This window comes from Mesoplodon mirus, assembly GCF_964341445.2.
Source record: "Mesoplodon mirus genome assembly, chromosome: 8".
Classification (NCBI taxonomy): domain Eukaryota; kingdom Metazoa; phylum Chordata; class Mammalia; order Artiodactyla; family Ziphiidae; genus Mesoplodon; species Mesoplodon mirus.
In genome coordinates, this window is record NC_138984.1 from 92,314,716 (window position 1) to 92,335,373 (window position 20,658).

The 20,658-nt window shown below is 40.7% G+C and overlaps 1 protein-coding gene across 19 annotated transcripts in view; it reads left to right on the forward strand.

Annotated features, from left to right (window-relative positions):
* Nucleotides 1-20,658, forward strand: part of OSBPL6 (oxysterol binding protein like 6) — a 202,043-nt gene that overhangs the window by 101,582 nt on the left and 79,803 nt on the right. For 14 of the 19 annotated variants that reach the window (XM_082630569.1, XM_082630568.1, XM_082630567.1 and 11 more), the window contains one exon: nt 7,828-8,085. In XM_082630569.1, the coding sequence (XP_082486695.1) occupies nt 7,984-8,085 (102 nt within the window). In that variant the 5' untranslated portion in view covers nt 7,828-7,983. Of the gene's footprint in view, nt 1-1,929; nt 1,945-7,068; nt 7,285-7,827; nt 8,086-20,658 lie in introns of those variants that run through there. The other 5 variants (XM_082630576.1, XM_082630562.1, XM_082630572.1 and 2 more) reach the window with 4 other exon arrangements.

The following is a 20,658-nucleotide window of genomic DNA, read 5'->3' on the forward strand; positions in this document are numbered from 1 at the left end:
TATAAGTAAATAAATAAAGTAAAATAGTTAAATTGGTAAATCCAAGAGTAATTATAGTTTCTTTCCTTATATTTATCTTTACTAATTTTATAAATTTATAAATGTTAATGCATTTGTTTTTATTCTTTTATATTTAGTAATGGAAATGATTAAGACCATGAATTTTCCTTTTATTATAGCTTTAGCTATATTCTACATTTCTAAATGTGTAATATTTTCATTACAATATTTTGAATGTTCTTCAGTTGCCTTTATCTTTAGTTTTTCACCCTGGAGTTAATTGGAGAATCCACTCTACCACTCAGAGAGAAAGAGAGGGGAGAGAGGGAGAGGCACAGGATCAAGTGCTTTTGGTTTCTACTTCTGTCTATTTTCAAATATTCTATGATATCAGTTTTATTTTTTCTTCAACCCAAGACATATTTAGGAAAGTGTATTTTTCAAAAATTTTCTAGAATTAACCCCTACTCTCTTCTTCTTTTTCATTAATATTTAATTTATTGAATTGCTTCAGAGAATGTTATCTAAATTCAGCAATTTCAGTAGGATCTATCTTATTTTGATTTGCTTTTTACTAATTTTACCTGATGAAGCCTTTTTTAAATTTGCCAGATAAAGATATTTATTTTTATTGATAAAGATTTCATTTTCCAAGTTGAAGTCTTCCTTATGTTCAGGAATATTTTTAAATGTTATTTCTTTTCTTTTTGCTTATTGTTTTCAGGGTCATTAGTATCTGTAGATCCAGGCTGCATTATCTGTTAACTTTTCCCTGCCCTTCTTTCTGTTTGCAAGCTGATTTCCTCAGCTTTATCTTTCTAATCTGTTTTTTTAATTAGTTTTTTTGTTTGGTTTTTTTTTTTTGGCCACACTGAAAGGCACGTGAGATCTTAGTTCCCTGACCAGGGATCGAACCCAGGCCCCCACAGTGAAAGCGCCGAGTCCTAATCACTGGACCGCCAGGGAATTTCCTCTCATTTATTTATTGACTGGATTTTTTTTCTACAGAATCTTTCTGTCCTTCATTAATATTTTAATTACTGCATTTAAATTATGGTGTCATTATATGTTTCCTTAATTTCCTACCTTTGCCAGTTCCCATTGCATCTGAGCCTGTCTTATCTCTTATTCAGAGACTCCATTTTTCTAAAAAGATGTTGTGAAAGTGTAAAGCAGTTGTGCTCTAAAGCTACCTCTCTTTTTTGCTAGAATTAACACTCCAAATAAACCCTCTATCCCTTGCACATAATAATTTTCTCTATCCGGGGAATAATTTTTCATAGTGTTTTATACACATACTTTTTAAAATATACTTTGTATAAAAGCTGCTCTTTGTCAAAAGGTTATTTGTGCCAAGTATCCTTGGCTCCCTTCACATTTACTTGGTTAGCATTCAAATCCTCTTAAAATTCACCTTGAAGGGCTGGGTGATATAGAACATAGGTTTGTCTTAGTCATTTACTTAGTGTAAAGAGCCTTAGGAGTTGTGGGGAGGGATTAGAGTCTCGGTTGGTCACAATCAGAGAACTTGTCTCTGTATACACTTTCCTCCTTAGTTTTGCAAACGACTCCACCAGAGGCCAGCTTGGGGATTGGAGGCTGTATTTTGAGGGTGCACTGGGACATGTCCATGATGCTTGTCCAAAGGCAAGATTGAGGAAAGCAACAAAGGGCAATCAAGGTACCTGTGGACTTGCCATGCCAGAGCTGTGCCTCCATGGCCTCTGAAAGCTATTAATCTGTGGCCACCCTTTTCCCTGTGCCTCTTGCCACCTGTCTTTCCAGTTTTGAGGAAACTGGCAGAGCTTCCCAGACTTTCTTCCTATAACACCACTTCACTTTCTTGAGAAGGGGAGTCATATGTTGGTTTCATACATCCTGGTTTGGTCCCGAATGAAGTGATTCCTTAGACTTTATGGCATGCGGTGGCCACTGTTCCCTAGAGTAAGTGCTAATGGTCTTTTTTTTTTTTTTTAATCCTTTTAGTCACTGCTGTTTAGTCAGTTTCTAGGAATATCCTTATCAGATCTTACACTGCCATCTTTCCTGGCAGTCTCCAGCTTACCTTCTTGAAATCAGTCCTTAATTTTCTTTTTCTCATCTGTGGCTTAATGACTTTAGAAATAAAAAAGATTTCCTACCCTTTCTATTTAAGGAAAAAAAACTTTACTATATAATGACATTGTAATGACTATAATATATAATGACAATAGGCATTTGTTGTTCTGGTGATGATCTTGATAGAAAACCAGTTTATTCCACCTAGCAGTACAAAGACATTCGCGTTTGTAAGGTCAGTTGATAGGAATGTCCTGCTCCAGGTGACTGGTGTCTAGGATTATCTAATGTGGCTCCTCCTAATTCTCTGTAAATAAGTGATGCAAATACTGGAAAAGGCAAACTATCACTAACCCGAACACTGACGTAAAACAGAATCTAATGTCAAAACTGTGGAGGACTAGGGCTTCCCTGGTGGCGCAGTGGTTGAGAGTCCGTCCGCCTGCCGATGCAGGGGACACGGGTTCGTGCCCCAGTCTGGGAAGATCCCACATGCCGCGGAGCGGCTGGGCCCGTGAGCCATGGCTGCTGAGCCTGTGTGTCCGGAGCCTGTGCTCCGCAGCGGGAGAGGCCACAACAGTGAGAGGCCCGCATACAGCAAAAAACAAAACAAAACAAAATAGAAAAAAAAAAAAACAGTGGAGGACTAGACCCCAATTCTATGATATCTCAAATTGAGGAAAGTCTAGCCAGGTCCTGTTTATGACAAACCTCAGCTGCACTTGAGGAGAAGGAGACTGCTTGAAAAGGGCAAAAAAAGGCTTTGCTTTTCTGAGTCTGTCCTCGTACTTAGAGGTCTCAGTTGGCCCCAAACAGAAAAAGTCATAGCGGCTCCTCGCTATTGCTCTAGAATCCTAAGCGTGATTCTGCAAAACTCCAGATTAAATCACCAAGTTGAGATGAAGGCTGAGAGGAGAAATTTTTGATTTTGGGGGGGGGGAGAGGGAAGGGAGGCTTATATTGCAAGTGAAGACTCGAAAGATACCATTTTACTCTTGACTTTGTCACTTACAGACTCCAGGTTCCAGCATGATTTAGAGAGACTTAAAGGAGAACATTAATAGAACTTTAAAGGGGGAATTTGTATCTTCCAAATTAATGGGAAATATAAAAGTCAATTAAAACCATGTAAAAATCAGTATTATAAGGAAAGGCAGATTATATAGGAAAAACCATCACCCATTAAAGGAAGCAAAGAAGAACCAAAAAATAGAAAGTGTAAAATGGTATGGCAGGGGTAAGGCCAACTATTAGTGAAACAGTAAATGGAAATGGGGAAAACTTTACTAAAATTAGATTTGTTTTGTTTTGTTTTTTTGCGTTACGCGGGCCTCTCACTGTTGTGGCCTCTCCCGTTGCAGAGCACAGCCTCCGGACGCGCAGGCTCAGCAGCCATGGCTCACGGGCCCAGCCACTCCGTGGCATGTGGGATCTTCCCAGACCAGGGCATGAACCCGTGTCCCCTGCATTGGCAGGTGGACTCTCAACCACTGTGCCACCAGGGAAGCCCTAAAATTAGATTTTTTAAAAACAACCCAACATGATCATTACTAGAAGAACACATAATACAAAAGAATAGAAATAGAAAGTTTAAATGTAAAAGCATGGACAAATTTCATTAATTACAACAGAAAGAAGGCAGATGATATCAAATAAAGCAAAACAGTGAAGTAAACAAAGCAGGTCATTTTATAATAATCAAAAGTGAATAATCATAATGAACTCTTCTGTGATAAATCTCATTGTTTCAGAATAAACTGAATACAATCTAATTGTCCCACTAGAAGAATGTGTTACATCTGTGTGGTGGCCTTATATATAGTGATTAAGAATGGTGATACTAAAGTTTTTTTGTTCACAAGGAAGGCTGTTACCAATGTATTGTTGATTGAAAAAAGCATATTGCAGAGAGTACGGACATTATTCTTCTACTTTGGTTAAAGTATAACCAAAATGTTAACCAGGATTATTTCTAGGTGATGAAACTAGAGTCAATTTAAATATTTTCATCTGTACTTTTAATCTTTTCCTGTGGTAAATGTAGTACATCATATTATTGTGCCCAAGTAATCACTACCTCTTCCTCTGGGAGGATTATACTTTCATGCCTCATGGACTTCAATTTGCCCATGTGACTTGCTTTGGCCAATAAAGCGTGAGTGTAAGTGGCATGTGCCGCCTACAAGCAAAAGCTCTAAGAACTGTCGAGTGGTCCTGCCATGGCTCTTTTCCTCTTTCACATGGGGGTTTCTCCTTTGGCCTGGAATGAAGAGGATATAGAGCAGGGCAGCAGCCGACCTCCAAAGGACATGTAAATGGGTAAGAAATAAACCTTTCTTGTAAGCCCTTGAGATTCTGGAGTTGTGTGTTACCACATCACAACTTAGCCCAGGCTAAGTAGTCCCCAGTTTCAGATGTTTTTCTGAACACACACAATGTACGATGCCTGTAAACAACAAGTTGTAGAAGTCTTTCCTGCCACTTGTTGCTTTAGTTAGGTCCCTAGGTCATAAATCTGAATTTTATGTCACTCAGTGTAAATGCAAATGTTACGGTACTTAGAAACAATTGTAGTGATCCCACTGATGCGAAGGAGGAATGAAACAGGGAAATTAGATGTTAGGCTCTCATATTGCTGTTTTCAGCCACAATACTTTTCTCATTGAGTAGAGGAATTATGTTGTGTTGACATTAAAATCTATGGTCTAAAATAGGTTTAGAATTTTGTTTCAGCGATTTCTGAAAATGTGCTTTGACAGAGATGAAATGTCTTTTTAAAAATGTCACAGCAATTCTTACATTCTAGGAATAATGAATAAATAGTTGCAACCTACTAACAGAGTTTAGACTTACTTTTGTAATGCATTTTGAAATAGAGCAGTGATCAGACACTTGATTTATAATCAAATTGGAATGATCTTTAAAGGTCATTTCATTCAACCTTATATTAGGTACCTGAAACTCTTTTTGTTAAAAGAGATTTTAAAAAATAATAGAAACAAAAACAGTAGCCTCAAAAACAATTCTTGGAATGAATTAAATTCTCTCACTCACCTTTTCCACATTTCTGATATTATTTAATATATTCATAATTATAATTCAGCCAAAATGCTGCCCTTTCTTCAAAGACAGATTGCCCTGAAAATATCATTTTAAATTAAAACCAAGGTGTTAGCATTGATGTTAATGAGGAAAGTGCAGGTGGATGCTGTTAGGGAAAAGAAAAAGTACATCAGAAGAAATGTTGGCCCTTGATGTAGCTTGGATTAAATTTACTTCCAAATGGATGACAGTTTGATGAGTTTGGTTGTCTCAGCCTCATCCCTTGGGGCACTTGGGCACATCACAGAACTTCCATACTTTTAGCTCAAGTATCAGCATATACTTGTAAAGCATCTTGGACCAGAAAGCAAAGTACTTCATCACATCAAGAATTTGAGCAGTGTTCTTGCTTTCTGTTTGCTGGCACCAGAGTTTGGCTTGAGAAACTTTACTTACGCTTATTAGACTGCCTTCATAAAACAGAAGGATTAGCTGACCACCTAGCAAGTGTCAGCTTATTACTGTCTCTTGCCAGTACTAAACAAAACCTGATCTCAAGCCAAAGAAAGAGCTCCACAGCTCTTTACATTTCTATTAGCCCAAACACTAGTTTTGTTTCAAGAGCAAGTCTTCTAATTTGGGAGTAAGTAGCTTTTATTTTTCCTGTGGTGACAGGTGATGTCAAAATCTTATGAAAGGAGCACAAGTTCTATTCACTAGAAAGTCCCAAGTTTTTCCAATTTATAGTCATTTGCCTTTTAATTATTGGGATTGTTCTTTCGAATATTCTCTATAACCTATTAACCATTAAAATCCTGATTATATTCAGGGTCACACACTCCGTTAACATAATGTTGCAGATTTTTAAAATATAACTATAGGCCTGTATAAAATTTAATTTGCTTGCACTTGCAGAGTTTACATGATCTATACATAAGTCATTCGATACAGTTGTACTGTTAACATAGTCTATTAAACATTTGTCTCCGGCCTAAATTCCTCAGAGCTCCAAACCCACCTCTCCATGTGTTTGTCCCCACTTGAATGCCTCCTTTGTACCTTAAAGTTAACACGTCTGAAACCATATTCATGACCTGCTGTCAGTAGTGGATTTCCTTTGGCCAGCCCTCGCTAGGAATACCAGAAACCTGGGAACCATCCTCAACACCGCTTTTCCTCCTCCATATCTACTCACAACTGACAGGACTAGCTGCTGAGTTTCTTGCCACCTCTCTAGTTCACTATCTCTTGTTTCCTGATCAGGCCTCCCTCATCTTCTTTACTTCCCCAGTTTGGTTCTCCTCATGGCTGCCAAAGTGATCTTTTAAACACACAAATCTGGTTATACCTCACCTCTTTATGGCCTCCTATGCTCATGGTAAAAGTCAAAATGCTCAACATGGACTACAAGGCCCTGTAGAAATTGACCTGTGCCTTTCTTTGACCATCATGGCACTGTCTCTGTGTGCTCTGATCTTATTGACCAGCATGAATTCCTTGATCACACCCAGCTGGACAACCAGACACCTGGTTAACTCTTTCGTATCCTTCAGATCTCAGCTCAAACCTGCTTGCACAGGGATACCTCTGACCTCCAGACCTAGTGAGTTGCCCTCGCCATGTGTCCTCCTAATACTCTATGCATCTTCATCCTTTTTTGATTTTTTTCATTGACTGTCTCTCCCTCTGGACGGAAAAGTTTAGGTCTCACTTTTCTTTGGCCTAAAGATTGATTTCTCTTCATCACCAGCAGCTTTCTTTTCTAATTTGTGCTGAAGTACTTACCCAAGGGTTCTATGCTTCCTTCAAGGTATTATGATTAAGATTGGGCCTGGAACTTAGCCTTCCACCTTCTTAGAAGAGGACAAGTTCACTTTAGTTGTCAGTGTTTTGGGACACAGATTGTTTGTTGTGTATGCTTTTCATCTTACACTATCATGCTTACCTTTAAAAAATTTTTTTTTCTAGCAACCTGTGTTGCCAATTGAACAATGCTTCTCTTGGGGACAAGCTTTTAGCCCTATTAGTTACAATGCAGACTTTCCTTATATGAATCGAAATGAAAAATGAAATGGTTCTTGGCTGTGGATAAGTGAAGCAACTCCATCATTACCCCAGTCCTGGGACATGCCTGTCAGTCTGTAGATACTTGCGAGCCTGCTGGTTGCTGCGAGTCCTATGTAGGTATGCTGTGGTCTTGAAGTACAGATAACAGTACATATGTGTATTCCTTGATCCTTCCCAAATGCTGGATCATATGATGCATAAAGTACATCAACTCTTTTGCCTTTTGTCACTGACTGCTTTTTGTCAGATTTAACCATCACATGCATGACATGACTGAACTAAGCTGATGACAAACATGGATGGAGCTCTTATTATAATCCACTGAGCAGGGGCAATTAAATTTCAAGGGAAGAAACTGATATACTTTGGCATGAGGGTCCAGAACATAGCATTGTAATCTGCTTTAAAATAACAACAATACAAGGGAAGAATATCACTTTAATGTGTGGTTTCTTCCTGTTTTCCATGTTGACAAACTTTTGTTACATACTAATGCTTTTATCCTCTACCTTAAAATCTAGAAGAAGAAATAGTATTTTGTAATGTGTCAGAGTTCTTCCTCTCACCTTTTAGTACTGTTGCCTAGAAAAAATGATTTTTAATTTAATGATTTTTAAATCATTCACATGAGGTTTTTTTGTTTGTTCATTTTGCTTTTAGGTGTTTTGGACACCCTCAATATTTGCCTCATCTTTTCTAGTCAAACCTGATTCATGAAATGGACTAAAGCTGAAAAATCATCTGCTTCTTTGTCTGTGAATTTGAGACACGATTGGGATGGTCTTCAGTGCATACAACTAGATTCAAACTGCAGCTATGAGTTCAGATGAGAAGGGCATATCCCCTGCTCATAGAACATCCACCCCCACCCATAGAAGTGCCTCCTCTTCGGCATCCTCTCAAAGGGACAGTAGGCAGGTAAGATAACAGTGTAAAGTGCATTTTGTTATGTTATGCAACTATAGTACCATTAGGGTATGATGGGATTGCTAATTAAGTCTGAAATTTTTGCTGTGAAGATTTTTATTCCACAGGAAAACTCGCTGTTTTCTGTAGAGCTACGTGATGATGTCGTGAAGATCCTGCTCTTGCTTTTCTGTGATTTAGAATCCTTTTTCAGAGTACAAACTACAGGAAGGGTAGCTAAGTGAAGCCCTGCAGTGCTCTCCTCACATCTGTACCTGGAGGCAAGAGGCAGCTTCTGGAACATGAATGTTCTGTTCTTCCCTCCTCATTCCTGGAGGTGGAAAGGGATCTGAACAGTCTTCTTCCTCCAAGTTTCTCACTGGTCTGCCAAGCCCTAACTTCTGTTTGGAGTTTCATGGAATCTGGTAACAGGCAGATTCAGGAATCAGGTTACAAATAAAATAGTAGAATCAGGGAATTAAGGGAATTAAAATCAATAGACAAAATAAATTATTGGTGCTTAATTATCCCATTGAGCCCATTCTTTAAGTTATTTTTGTTTACACAGTTACTTTATTACTACTTCAGTGCCTATTCTACAGACAGGGTTGTATGGGGATTAGGCATATGAATTCTCTTCATTGTCAAAACAGGTGATTGTTTTGCCCAGCACTTGTCTGAATATTATCATTTGCCATTATAATATTGAGAAGAATTTCTTGTGTAACTGGAAATGCACAATAAGCAGAGGTTAACTTTTTATGAAAACTTTCCTTTTGGGGGATATTCAATTACTGAACATTCTTGAAGAGTTTTTTCCCCCCATTTTATTTTATTTTATTTATTTATTTTTTAACATCTTTATTGGAGTATAATTGCTTTACAGTGGTGTGTTAGTTTCTGCTGTACAACAAAGTGAGTCAGTTATATATATACATATATCCCCACATCCCCTCCCTCTTGCATCTCCCTCCCACCCTCCCTATCCCACCCCTCTAGGTGGTCACAGAGCACCGAGCTGACATCCCTGTGCTATGTGGCTGCTTCCCACTAGCTATCTATTTTACGCTTGGTAGTGTATATACGTCAATGTTACTCTCTCACTTCATCTCAGCTTACCCTTCCCCCTCCCCATGTCCTCAAGTCCATTCTCTACGTCTGTGTCTTTAGTCCTGTCCTGCCCCTAGGTTCGTCAGAACCATTTTTTTTTTTTTTAGATTCCATATATGTGTTAGCATCCGGTATTTATTTCTCTCTTTCTGACTTACTTCACTCTGTATGATAGACTCTAGGTCCATCCACCTCACTACAAATAACTCAATTTCGTTTCTTTTTATAGCTGAGTAATATTCCATTGTATATGTGTGTCACATCTTTTTTATCCATTCATCTGTCAATGGACACTTATGTTGCTTCCATGTGCTGGCTATTGTAAATAGAGCTGCAGTGAACATTGTGGTACATGACTCTTTTTGAATTATTGTTATCTCAGGGTATATGCCCAGTAGTGGGATTGCTGGGTCATATGGTAGTTCTATTTTTAATTTTTTTTTTTTTTTTTTTTTTTTTTTTCCGGTATGTGGGCCTCTCACTGTTGTGGCCTCTCCCGTTGCGGAGCACAGGCTCCGGATGCGCAGGCCCAGCGGCCATGGCTCACGGGCCCAGCCGCTCCGCGGCATATGGGATCCTCCCAGACCGGGGCACGAACCCGTATCCCCTGCATCAGCAGGCGGACTCTCAACCACTGCGCCACCAGGGAGGCCCTATTTTTAGTTTTTTAAAGAACCTCTATATTGTTCTCCATAATGGCTGTATCAATTTACATTCCCACCAACAGTGCAAGAGGGTTCCCTTTTCTCCACACCCTCTCCAGCATTTACTGTTTGTAGATTTTTTGATGATGGCTATTCTGAGCAGTGTGAGGTGATACCTTGTACTTTTGATTTGCATTTCCCTAATGATTAGTAATTTTGAGCATCCTTTCATGTGTTTGTTGGCAATCTGTATATCTTCTTTGGAGAAATGTCTATTTAGGTCTTCTGCCCATTTTTGGATTGGTTTGTTTATTTGTTTCTTGGGGTTTTTTTTGCTGTACGCGGGCCTCTCACTGTTGTGGCCTCTCCCATTGCGGAGCACAGGCTCCGGACGCGCAGGCTCAGCGGCCATGGCTCACGGGCCCAGCCGCTCTGCGGCTTGTGGGATCCTCCTGGACTGGGGCACGAACCCGTGTCCCCTGCCTCGGCAGGCGGACTCTCAATCACTGCGCCACCTGGGAAGCCCTTGTTTCTTTTTTTGATATTGAGCGGCATGAGTTGCTTTTATATTTTACAGGTTAATCCTTTGTCAGTTGCTTCGTTTGCAAATATTTTCTCCCATTCTAAGGGTTGTCTTTTTGTCTTGTTTATGGTTTCCTTTGCTGTGCTAAGCTTTTAAGTTTCATTAGGTCCCATTTCTTTATTTTTGTTTTTATTTCCATTTCTCTAGGAGGTGGGTCAAAAAGGATCTTGCTGCGATTTAAGTCATAGAGTGTTCTGCCTATGTTTTCCTCTAAGAGTTTTATAGTGCCTGGCCTTACATTTAGGTCTTTAATCCATTTTGAGTTTATTTGTGTGTATGGTGTTAGGGAGTGTTCTAATTTCATTCTTTTTGATGTAGCTGTCCAGTTTTCACAGCACCACTTATTGAAGAGGCTGTCTTTTCTCCATTGTATATTCTTGCCTCCTTTATCAAACAAAAAGTGACCATATATGCATGGGTTTATCTCTGGGATTTCTCTCCTGTTCCATTGATCTATATTTCTGTTTTTGTGCCCATACCGTACTGTCTTGATTACTATAGCTTTGTAGTAGAGTTGGAAGTCAGGAAGCCTGATTCCTCCAGCTCTGTTTTTCTTTCTCAAGATGCTTTGGCTATGCGGGGTCTTCTGTGTTTCCATACAAATTGTGAAATTTTTTGTTCTAATTCTGTGAAGAATGCCATTGGTAGTTTCATGGGGATTGCATTGAATCTGTAGATTGCTTTGGATAGTATAGTCATTTTCACAATGTTGATTCTTCTAATCTAAGAACATGGTATATCTCTCCATCAGTTTGTATCATCTTTAATTTCTTTAATGAGTGTCTTATAGTTTTCTGCATACAGGTCTTTTGTCTCCTTAGGCAGGTTTATTCCTAGGTATTTTATTCTTTTTGTTGCAGTGGTAAATGGGAGTGTTTCCTTAATTTCTCTTTCAGATTTTTCACCATTAGTATATAGGAATGCAAGAGATTTCTGTGCATTAAAGTTGTATCCTTCTACTTTACCAGATTCACTGATTAGCTCTAGTAGTTTTCTGCTGGTATCTTTAGGATTTTTTGTGTATAGTATCATGTCATCTGCAAACAATGACAGTTTTACTTCTTCTTTTCTGATTTGTATTCCTTTTATTTCTTTTTCTTCTCTGATTGCAGTGGCTAAAACTTCCAAAAATATGTTGAATAATAGCGGTGAGAGTGGGCAACCTTGTCTTGTTCCTGATCTTAGAGAAAATGGTTTCAGATTTTCACCATTGAAAACGATGTTGGCTGTGGGTTTGTCATACAGGGCATTTATTATGTTGACTTAGTTTCCCTCTATGCCTACTTTCTGGAGAGTTTTTATCATAAATGGGTGTTGAATTTTGTCAGAAGCTTTTTCTGTGTCTGTTGAGATTATCGTATGGTTTTTCTCCTTCAATTTGTTAATATGGTGTATCACGTTGATTGATTTGCATATATTGAAGAATCCTTGCATTCCTGGAATAAACCCCACTTGATCATGGTGTATGATCCTTTTAATGTGCTGTTGGATTCTGTTTGCTGCTATTTTGTTGAGGATTTTTGCGTCTGTGTTCATCAGTGATAGTGACCTGTAGTTTTCTTTCTTTGTGACATCTTTGTCTGGTTTTGGTATCAGCATGACGGTGGCCTCGTAGAATGAGTTTGGGAGTGTTCCTCCCTCTGTTATATTTTTGAAGAGTTTGAGAAGGATAGGTGTCATCTGTTCTCTAAATGTTTGATAGAATTCACCTCTGAAGCTATCTGGTCCTGGACTTTTGTTTGTTCGGAAGATTTTAAATCACAGTTTCAATTTCAGTGCTTGTGATTGGGCTGTTTATATTTGCTATTTCTTCCTGGTTCAGTGTCAAAAGGTTGTGATTTTCTAAGAATTTGTCCATTTCTTCCAGGTTGTCCTTTTTATTGGCATATAGTTGCTTGTAGTAATCTCTCATGATACTTTGTTTTTCTGCAGTGTCAGTTGTAACTTCTCCTTTTTCATTTCTAATTCTATTGATTTGAGTCTTCTCCCTCATTTTCTTGATGAGTCTGACTAATGGTTTATCAATTTGGTTATCTTCTCAAAGAACCAGCTTTTACTTTTATTGATCTTTGCTATTGTTTCCTTCATTTCTTTTTCATTTATTTCTGATCTGATCTTTATGATTTCTTTCCTTCTGCTAACTCTGGGGTTTTTTTCTTCTTCTTTCTCTAATTGCTTTAGGTGTAAGGTTAGGTTGTTTATTTGAGATGTTTCTTGAGGTAGGATTTTATTGCTATAAACTTCCCTCTTAGAATTGCTTTTGCTGCAGCCCATAGGTTTTGGGCCATTGTGTTTTCATTGTCATTTGTTTGTAGGTATTTTTTGATTTCCTCTTGGATTTCTTCAGTGATCTCTTGATTATTTAGTAGCGTATTGTTTAGCTTCCATGTCTTTGCATTTTTTACAGTTTTTTTCCTGTAATTGATATCTAGTTTCATAGCATGTGATCAGAAAAGATGCTTGATATGATTTCAGTTTTCTTAAATTTACCAAGGCTTGATTTGTGACCCAGGATATGATCTATCCTGGAGAATGTTCCATAAGCACTTGAGAAGAAAGTGTTTTCTGTTGTTTTTGGATGGAATGTCCTATAAATATCAATTAAGTCCATCTTGTTTAATGTGTCATTTAAAGCTTGTGTTTCCTTATTTTCATTTTGGATGATCTGTCCCTTGGTGAAAGTGGGGTGTTAAAGTCCCCTACTATTATTGTGTTACTGTCGATTTCCCCTTTTATGGCTGTAGCATTTGCCTTATGTATTGAGGTGCTCCTATGTTGGGTGCATAAATATTTACAATTGTTATATCTTCTTCTTGGATTGATCCTTTAATCATTATGTAGTGTCCTTCTTTGTCTCTTGTAATAGTCTTTAAAGTGTATTTTGTCTGATATGAGAATTGCTACTCCAGTTTTCTTTTAATTTCCATTTGCATGGAATATCTTTTTCCCCTCACTTTCAGTCTGTATATGTCCCTAGGTCTGAATTGGGTCTCTTGTAGACAGCTTATGTCTGGGTATTGTTTTTGTATCCATTCAGCCAGTCTGTGTCTTTTGGTTGGAGCATTTAATCCATTTACATTTAAGGTAATTATTGATATGTTACCATTTTCTGAATTGTTTTGCGTTTGTTTTCGTAGGTCTTTTCCTTCTCTTGAGTTTCCTGCCTAGAGAAGTTCCTTTAGCATTTGTTGTAAAGCTGGTTTGGTGGTGCTGAATTCTCTTAGCTTTTGCTTGTCTGTAAAGCTTTTAATTTCTCCATGGAATCTGAATGAGGTCCTTGCTGGGTAGAGTAATCTTGGTTGTAGGTTTTTCCCTTTCATCACTTTCAATATGCTCTGCCACTCCCTTCTGGCTTGCAGAGTTTCTGCTGAAAGATCAGCTGTTAACCTTATGGGGATTCCCTTCTATGTTATTTGTTGCTTTTCCTTTGCTGCTTTTAATATTTTGTCTTTGTATTTAACTTTTGATAGTTTGATTAGTATGTGTCTTGGCATGTTTCTCGTTGGATTTATCCTGTATGGGACTCTCTGCGCTTCCTGGACTTGATTGACTCTTTCCTTTCCCATATTAGGGAAGTTTTCAACTATAATCTCTTCCAATATTTTCTCGGTCCCTTTCTTTTTCTCCTCTTCTTCTGGGACCCCTGTAATTCGAATGTTGGTACATTTAATGTTGTCCCAGAGTTCTCTGAGACTGTCCCAATTCTTTTCATTCATTTTTCTTTATTCTGCTCTGTGGTAGTTATTTCCACTCTTTCATCTTCCAGGTCACTTATCCGTTCTTCTGCCTCAGTTATTCTGCTATTGATTCCTTGTAGAGAATTATTAATTTCATTTATTGTGTTGTTCATCATAGTTTGTTTGCTCTTTAGTTCTCCTAGGTCCTTGTTAAACGGTTCTCGTATTTTCTCCATTCTGGTTCCAAGATTTTGGATCATCTTTACTATCATTACTCTGAATTCTTTTTCAGGTAGACTGCCTATTTCCCCTTCATTTGTTTGGTCTGGTGGGTTTTTACCTTGCTCCTTCATCTGCTGCATATTTCTCTGTCTTCTCATTTTGTTTAACTTGCTGGGTTTGGGGTCTCCTTTTCGCAGCCTGCACGTTCATAGTTCCTGTTGTTTTTGGTGTCTACCCCCACTGGGTGAGGTTGGTTCAATGGCTTGTGTAGGCTTCCTAGTGGAGGGGACTGGTGCCTCTGTTCTGGTGGGTGGGGCTGGATCTTGTCTTTATGGTGTGTGGGGCCACGTCCGGTGGTGTGTTTTGGGGTGTCTGTGAACTTAGTATGATTTTAGGCAGCCTCTCTGCTAATGGGTGGGGTTGTATTCCTATCTTGCTAGTTGTTTGGCATGGGACGTCCATTACTGGAGCTTGCTGGCCGTTGGGTGGAGCTGGGTCTTAGTGCTGAGACAGAGATCTGTGGGAGAGCTCTCGCGGATTGACATTATGTGGGGCCGGGAGGTCTCTGTTGGTCCAATGTTCTGAACTCGGCTTTCCCACCTCAGAGGCTCAGGCTTGACACCAGACCGGAGCATCAACACCCTGTCAGCCACACAGCTTAGAAGAAAAGGGAGAAAAAAAAGAAAAATAAATAAAAAATAAAAAAATAAAATTATTAAAAGAAAAAAATTGAAAAAGAATTAAAAAAAAGAAGAGAGCAACCAAACCAATAAACAAATCCACTAATGATAACAAGTGCTAAAAACTATACTAAGATAAACGTAAAAGTAAGAAAAAAATCAGTCACAGATAGCAAACCCCAAGTCTACAGTTGCTTCCAAAGTCCACCACCTCAATTTTGGGATGATATGTGCTCTGTTCAGATATTCCACAAATGTAGGTACATCAAGTTGACTGTGGAGATTTAATCTGCTGCTCCTGAGGCTGCTGGGAGAGATTTCCCTTTCTCTGCTTTGTTCGCAGAGCTCCTGGGGTTCAGCTTTGGATTTGGCCCCGCCTCTGCGTGTAGGTCGCCTGAGGGCATCTGTTCCCACTCAGACAGGACGGGGTTAAAGGAGCAGTTGATTAGGGGCTCTGGCTCACTTAGGCCAGTGGAAGGGAGGGGTACGGAATGCGGGGCAAGCCTGCAGCGGCAGAGGCCAGCATGATGTTGCAGCAGCCTGAGGTGTGCCACGTATTCTACTGGGGAAGTTGTCCCGGATCACAGGACCCTGGCAGTGGTGGGCTACACAGGCTCCCTGGAGGGGAGGTGTGGAGAGTGACCTGTGCTTGCACACAGGCTTCTTGGTGGCTGTAGCAGCAGCATTAGTGTTTCATGCCCGTCTCTGATGTCCGAGCTGATAACCGTAGCTTGCGCCCATCTCTGGAGCTCGTGTAGGCGGCACTCTGCCTTCTGTGGGCAAACAGGGAGGGAATCCCCTCTCCTTGTGCACCCTGAAACAATGGCCTTTTGTCTCTTAGGCAGGTCCAGACTTTTTCCCAGACTCCCTCCTGGCTAGCTGTGGTGCACTAGCCCCCTTCAGGCTGTGTTCACTCAGCCAACCCGAGTCCTCTCCCTGGGATCCGACCTCCGAAGCCCGAGCCTCAGCTCCCAGCCCCGACCTGTCCCGGTGGGTGAGCAAACTAGCCTCTCGGGCTGGTGAGTGCTGGTCGGCACCGATCCTCTGTGCGGGAATCTCTCCACTTTGCCCTCTGCACCCGTTACTGCACTCTCCTCCGTGGCTCCGAAGCTTCCCCCAACCTACCCCTGGTCTCCACCAGTGAAGGGGCTCCTAGTGTGTGGAAACCTTTCCTCCTTCACGGCTCCCTCCCAGAGGTGCAGGTCCCATCCCTATTCTTTTGTCTCTGTTTTTTCTTTTTTCTTTTGCCCTACCCAGGTACGTGGGGAGTTTCTTGCCTTTTGGGAAGTCTGAGGTCTTCTGCCAGCGTTCAGTAGGTGTTCTGTAGGAGTTGTTCCACATGTAGATGTATTTTTGATGTACTTGTGGGGAGGAAGGTGATCTCCACATCTTACTCCTCCACCATCTTGAAGGTCCCCCTCTCTTTCCCCCCGTTTTATATGTTGAAAGTATACTGCCTAGTTTCTAGAAGTACACACATCAGTTATCTGATATTCCATAGTACAGACTTGGGTCTTGAGACAGCCAGTTCCACATGAGAATTCATTCTTTTAGATGGTGGGAATGCATTTCTGGGGGTGTTTCTTAAGGAACCCTCAGTCTACAAACCCTGTCAGAACTCCCTCTCCTATTTCTAGCAGAGATTTTAAGGGAATCTGTAAGAATCAGGGTTTCCTTGTGTGTATATCTTTCACAGATTCTAGAGCAGATATTGCTCTCCTCAGGAATTTTTGACATTGGTGTTTTTGTTATAGAAATCAAAGAGGATATCTACATTCTGTTCATTAGAAGCAGTTACACCATTAACTATATCTGTGATTACACACAGCTATAATGTTTATTGCATTACATTTTTAGAGTTTAAAAAAATTAAGAGTACCATGAATGAAAACACATTTATGTTAAATTCCTACTGCATGCTGAGATGCTTTCTAAGTTTGCAGTTTTACTTTACCCTTCAACTTGCCTCTCTGTCCTTTCTCATTATGGCTTCTTCATTTTTCCCTTGCCCTGGGCATTTAAATTGAGAGACATTTTAAGCAGCATGGCCTTTCTGGCTGCTGAGGGAAGGAAGGGATGGACCCTGTTCACCCTGGAGAATTATGGCAAATGGAGAAGACTGCTGACTGCTGCAGAAACATCTGTCATGCACTGTTGAGCTGCTGTTGCACCTGAGCTCTGGGGTGAGCGTGCTAAACAACAGGGAGGAACTGAGATCCTGGTCTGCCAGAGGACGTGTAAAGGTGGAATGTGTGACTCCTGGCTGGCTTGTGGATGGAAAGTTTTATGATGGGAATAAAGGAGCACATCTGCAAATTGATAATGAATTCTGGAAAAGTAAGAGACACTGTTCAAATGGTTATTATTCTTTAAGGAGAGAGTTTACTTTCATTCTTGTTTATCTCAGCAGGTGGAAACTCTCCCAAATGCTTTCTCCTCTGGTTCCTTCCTGTCTCCTCGTTTGTGTCTGTTAATCCCCCTCAAGGGAGAGAAGAATAAAGAACAATTACAGTTCTTTTCTCTCCCTGTCTCATCACTTCTTAAAATCCAGTATTAACTTACGGAAATCAGAAATTCTAACTGATCTTGGGATATAATATGATGTAGTGTATTTTAATGCATCTATTTTTGTGTGATGGCTGTTTTCATAGTGAAGGGACATAGGGAAAGTGATGCAGTAGTCTTCATTGAATGTTACAATTCTCCTGATTTGACTGATATCTGTGTAGATGGTACCAAATTGCAAAGTCCATCCCTCTTTCTCTCCTAAGTTGATTATGTTGGTAAAGGATCTAGCACACAGCGCATACCATACAGTGGTAACTTACTGCACCTTTCTTGCCTGTCCTTCCCAAGTTCTAGTCCTAGATCACTGATTACTTGATTGGGCATCTCTCCTCGTTGTCACCTTAAATCAGTATGTATAGGGCTTCCCTAGTGGCGCAGTGGTTGAGAATCTGCCTGCCAATGCAGGGGACATGAGTTCGAGCCCTGGTCTGGGAAGATCCCACATGCCGCGGAGCAACTGGGCCCACGAGCCACAATTACCGAGCCTGCGTGTCTGGAGCCTGTGCTCCGTAACAAGAGAGGCCGCGATAGTGAGAGGCCCGCGCACCGTGATGAAGAGTGGCCCCCACTTGCTGCAACTAGAGAAAGCCCTCGCACAGAAACGAAGACCCAACACAGCCATAAATAAATAAAATTTTAAAAAAAATCAGTATGTATAAACCAGTTTGCTATGAGGGTAATCATTCTCTCACGGACCCAGGGTCAAAGCCATTCCTTTCTTCTTTGCCTCTCCTACATTCAATAGGTTAACAAGTCCTATTGATTATTTCCTCCTTCATATTATCATAATTTCTTTCTAATCCCACTGTCAGCTCCCCAGACCAGACTCTCGTCACCTCAGCCTGGGATCCTGCAGAGTGCTCTTGCCTCACTGGCTCCTTATGGCCTCCTGAGATCGAATTTCCTGAATCTGGCAGATTCATGCTCAAAATCCTTCAAAGACTTTCAGTTACCTACATGATTAAGGCCAGATTTCTTTACTTAGTATCCAGAGACCACCATGATCGGATCCAGCCTCAGTGTCCCATTTTCCTCCCAACCTGTACAGTCTTGTCTGCTTATGGTTCCCAAACCTGCCTTATCTCCGTCTCTGCCCTTGTCTTTCCTGCACGGAATTCCCACCACCCTCCTCTCAACCTGATACCTCCCTATGCTTCAAAGACCAGCTCATGTGACACTCTCACTGGCCGCTCAAACCCACGTTGAACTTTCCCTTCTCTAAACTTTATAGAACTTCTTGACAATATTTGACATTCATTATCTTTTTATATACTGATCTCCTCAACTGTATTGTGAGCTCCTTTAAACAGACTACGCGCTCTAATTCTTCAGAGACAAGCCTTGCCCCTCAAATATTTTAATGTATCCTAGAGGATATTTTTAAAGACCTGCAACAATATTAGTCTTGTCTTTTTTTTTTTTTTTTTTTTTTTTTTTTTTTTTTGCGGTATGCGGGCCTCTCACTGTTGTGGCCTCTCCCGCTGCGGAGCACAGGCTCCGGACGCACAGGCCCAGCGGCCATGGCTCACGGGCCCAGCCGCTCCGCGGCATATGGGATCCTCCCAGACCGGGGCACGAACCCGTATCCCCTGCATCGGCAGGCGGACTCTCAACCACTGCGCCACCAGGGAGGCCCAGTCTTGTCTTTTTATTACAGATTTTACATTCCGGGTTTATTTGTCCTCTCCCTTCTTCCTTCCTCATAGATAAGTAAAACAAAGAACATCTGTCAAGTGCATGGTAGGAATTGGCAGCCCTTCCTGTCACTAAATTATGTAGCCCAGCAGGTGAAAGAGGGAGAAGAGATGGGAAATGAAGTGATTCAGTGCCCCTGTGATTTCACTGTTTTTTCACCAAGGAGAGGGTCAAGGCCCCACTTAGTATTTAACAAGTTGGAAGATTTTAGTAATTGCTCCATTCACACTTTATTCAAGTCTGGTATTAGATGTTAGAATATCTAACAAAATTGGCTCTGTGTGTGTGTGTGTGTGTGTGTGTGATCAACTGTGACTCTTAAACTGCAAGGTATATACTCCCTACAATTTTCAAAGAGGAAATAGGTTGATTAGACATCTAGGACTTTTGCATAAACCAGCATTTCCCAAAGTATGTGCCAAGGAACGTTTGTCCCTTGACATGCTGCATGAATAGAGGGTCTGCTGTCAAGTAAATCGGAGAAATGCTGAACACAATCTTTTTTTGCAATTTTTTAAATTAATAAATTAAGGACACCGATAAATCCTGCAGTCAGAACTTGATTTAACTGAGCATTACTTGAATTTGATAGATCATGGAACTTTTTTATTTCCCTAAGGTTTGGTTGTTGAAAATCCCCGATTCTTCTTTCTATTTCAAAATGGGAAGGTAAAGGAACATGGGGCCCAGATTCCAAATGGCAACTAGACTGGGCTCAGGAGCAGCTTCCCCTTTAGATGGGGCATTTACTTTCTCATCAGCCACAGTCTCTACTTCTCCTTATTGTATTTCAATACTTCATGCTTCCTTCCTGGCCCTTGAAAGCATTTGAATTGACAAACCCTGATCCGGGGTGTCAGGAAGTCAGCCACAATAATATTTAAGTGACCAGGGGTGATCTCCACTTAGATGTTAAGAAGGCATCTTAAACTTAACATGTCCGGACTTCCCTGGTGGCGCAGAGGTTAAGAATCCGCCTGCCATTGCAGGGGACACGGGTTCAATCCCTGGTCCAGGAAGATCCGACATGCCGCAGAGCAGCTAAGCCCATGGCCCACAACTACTGAAGCCCGCACACTCCAGCGCCTGCGTGCCGCAACTACTGAGCCTGCGTGCTGCAACTAGAGCACACGTGCCTAGAGCCCGTGCTCCCCAACAAGAGAAGCCACCGCAATGAGAAGCCTGCGCACCGCAATGAAGAGTAGCCCCCGGCTCACTGCGACTAGAGAAAGCCTGTGCGCAGCAATGAAGACCCAGCATGGCCAAAAATAAAAACAAACAAACAGCAGCGACAACAACAAAGCTTTAACATGTCCAAAACTGAACTCTTAATTTCCCTCTCAGATCTACTCCTTCCCAGTCCCCCTTAGCTCAGTAAACAGCAACGCTGTCCTTTCATTTGGTAA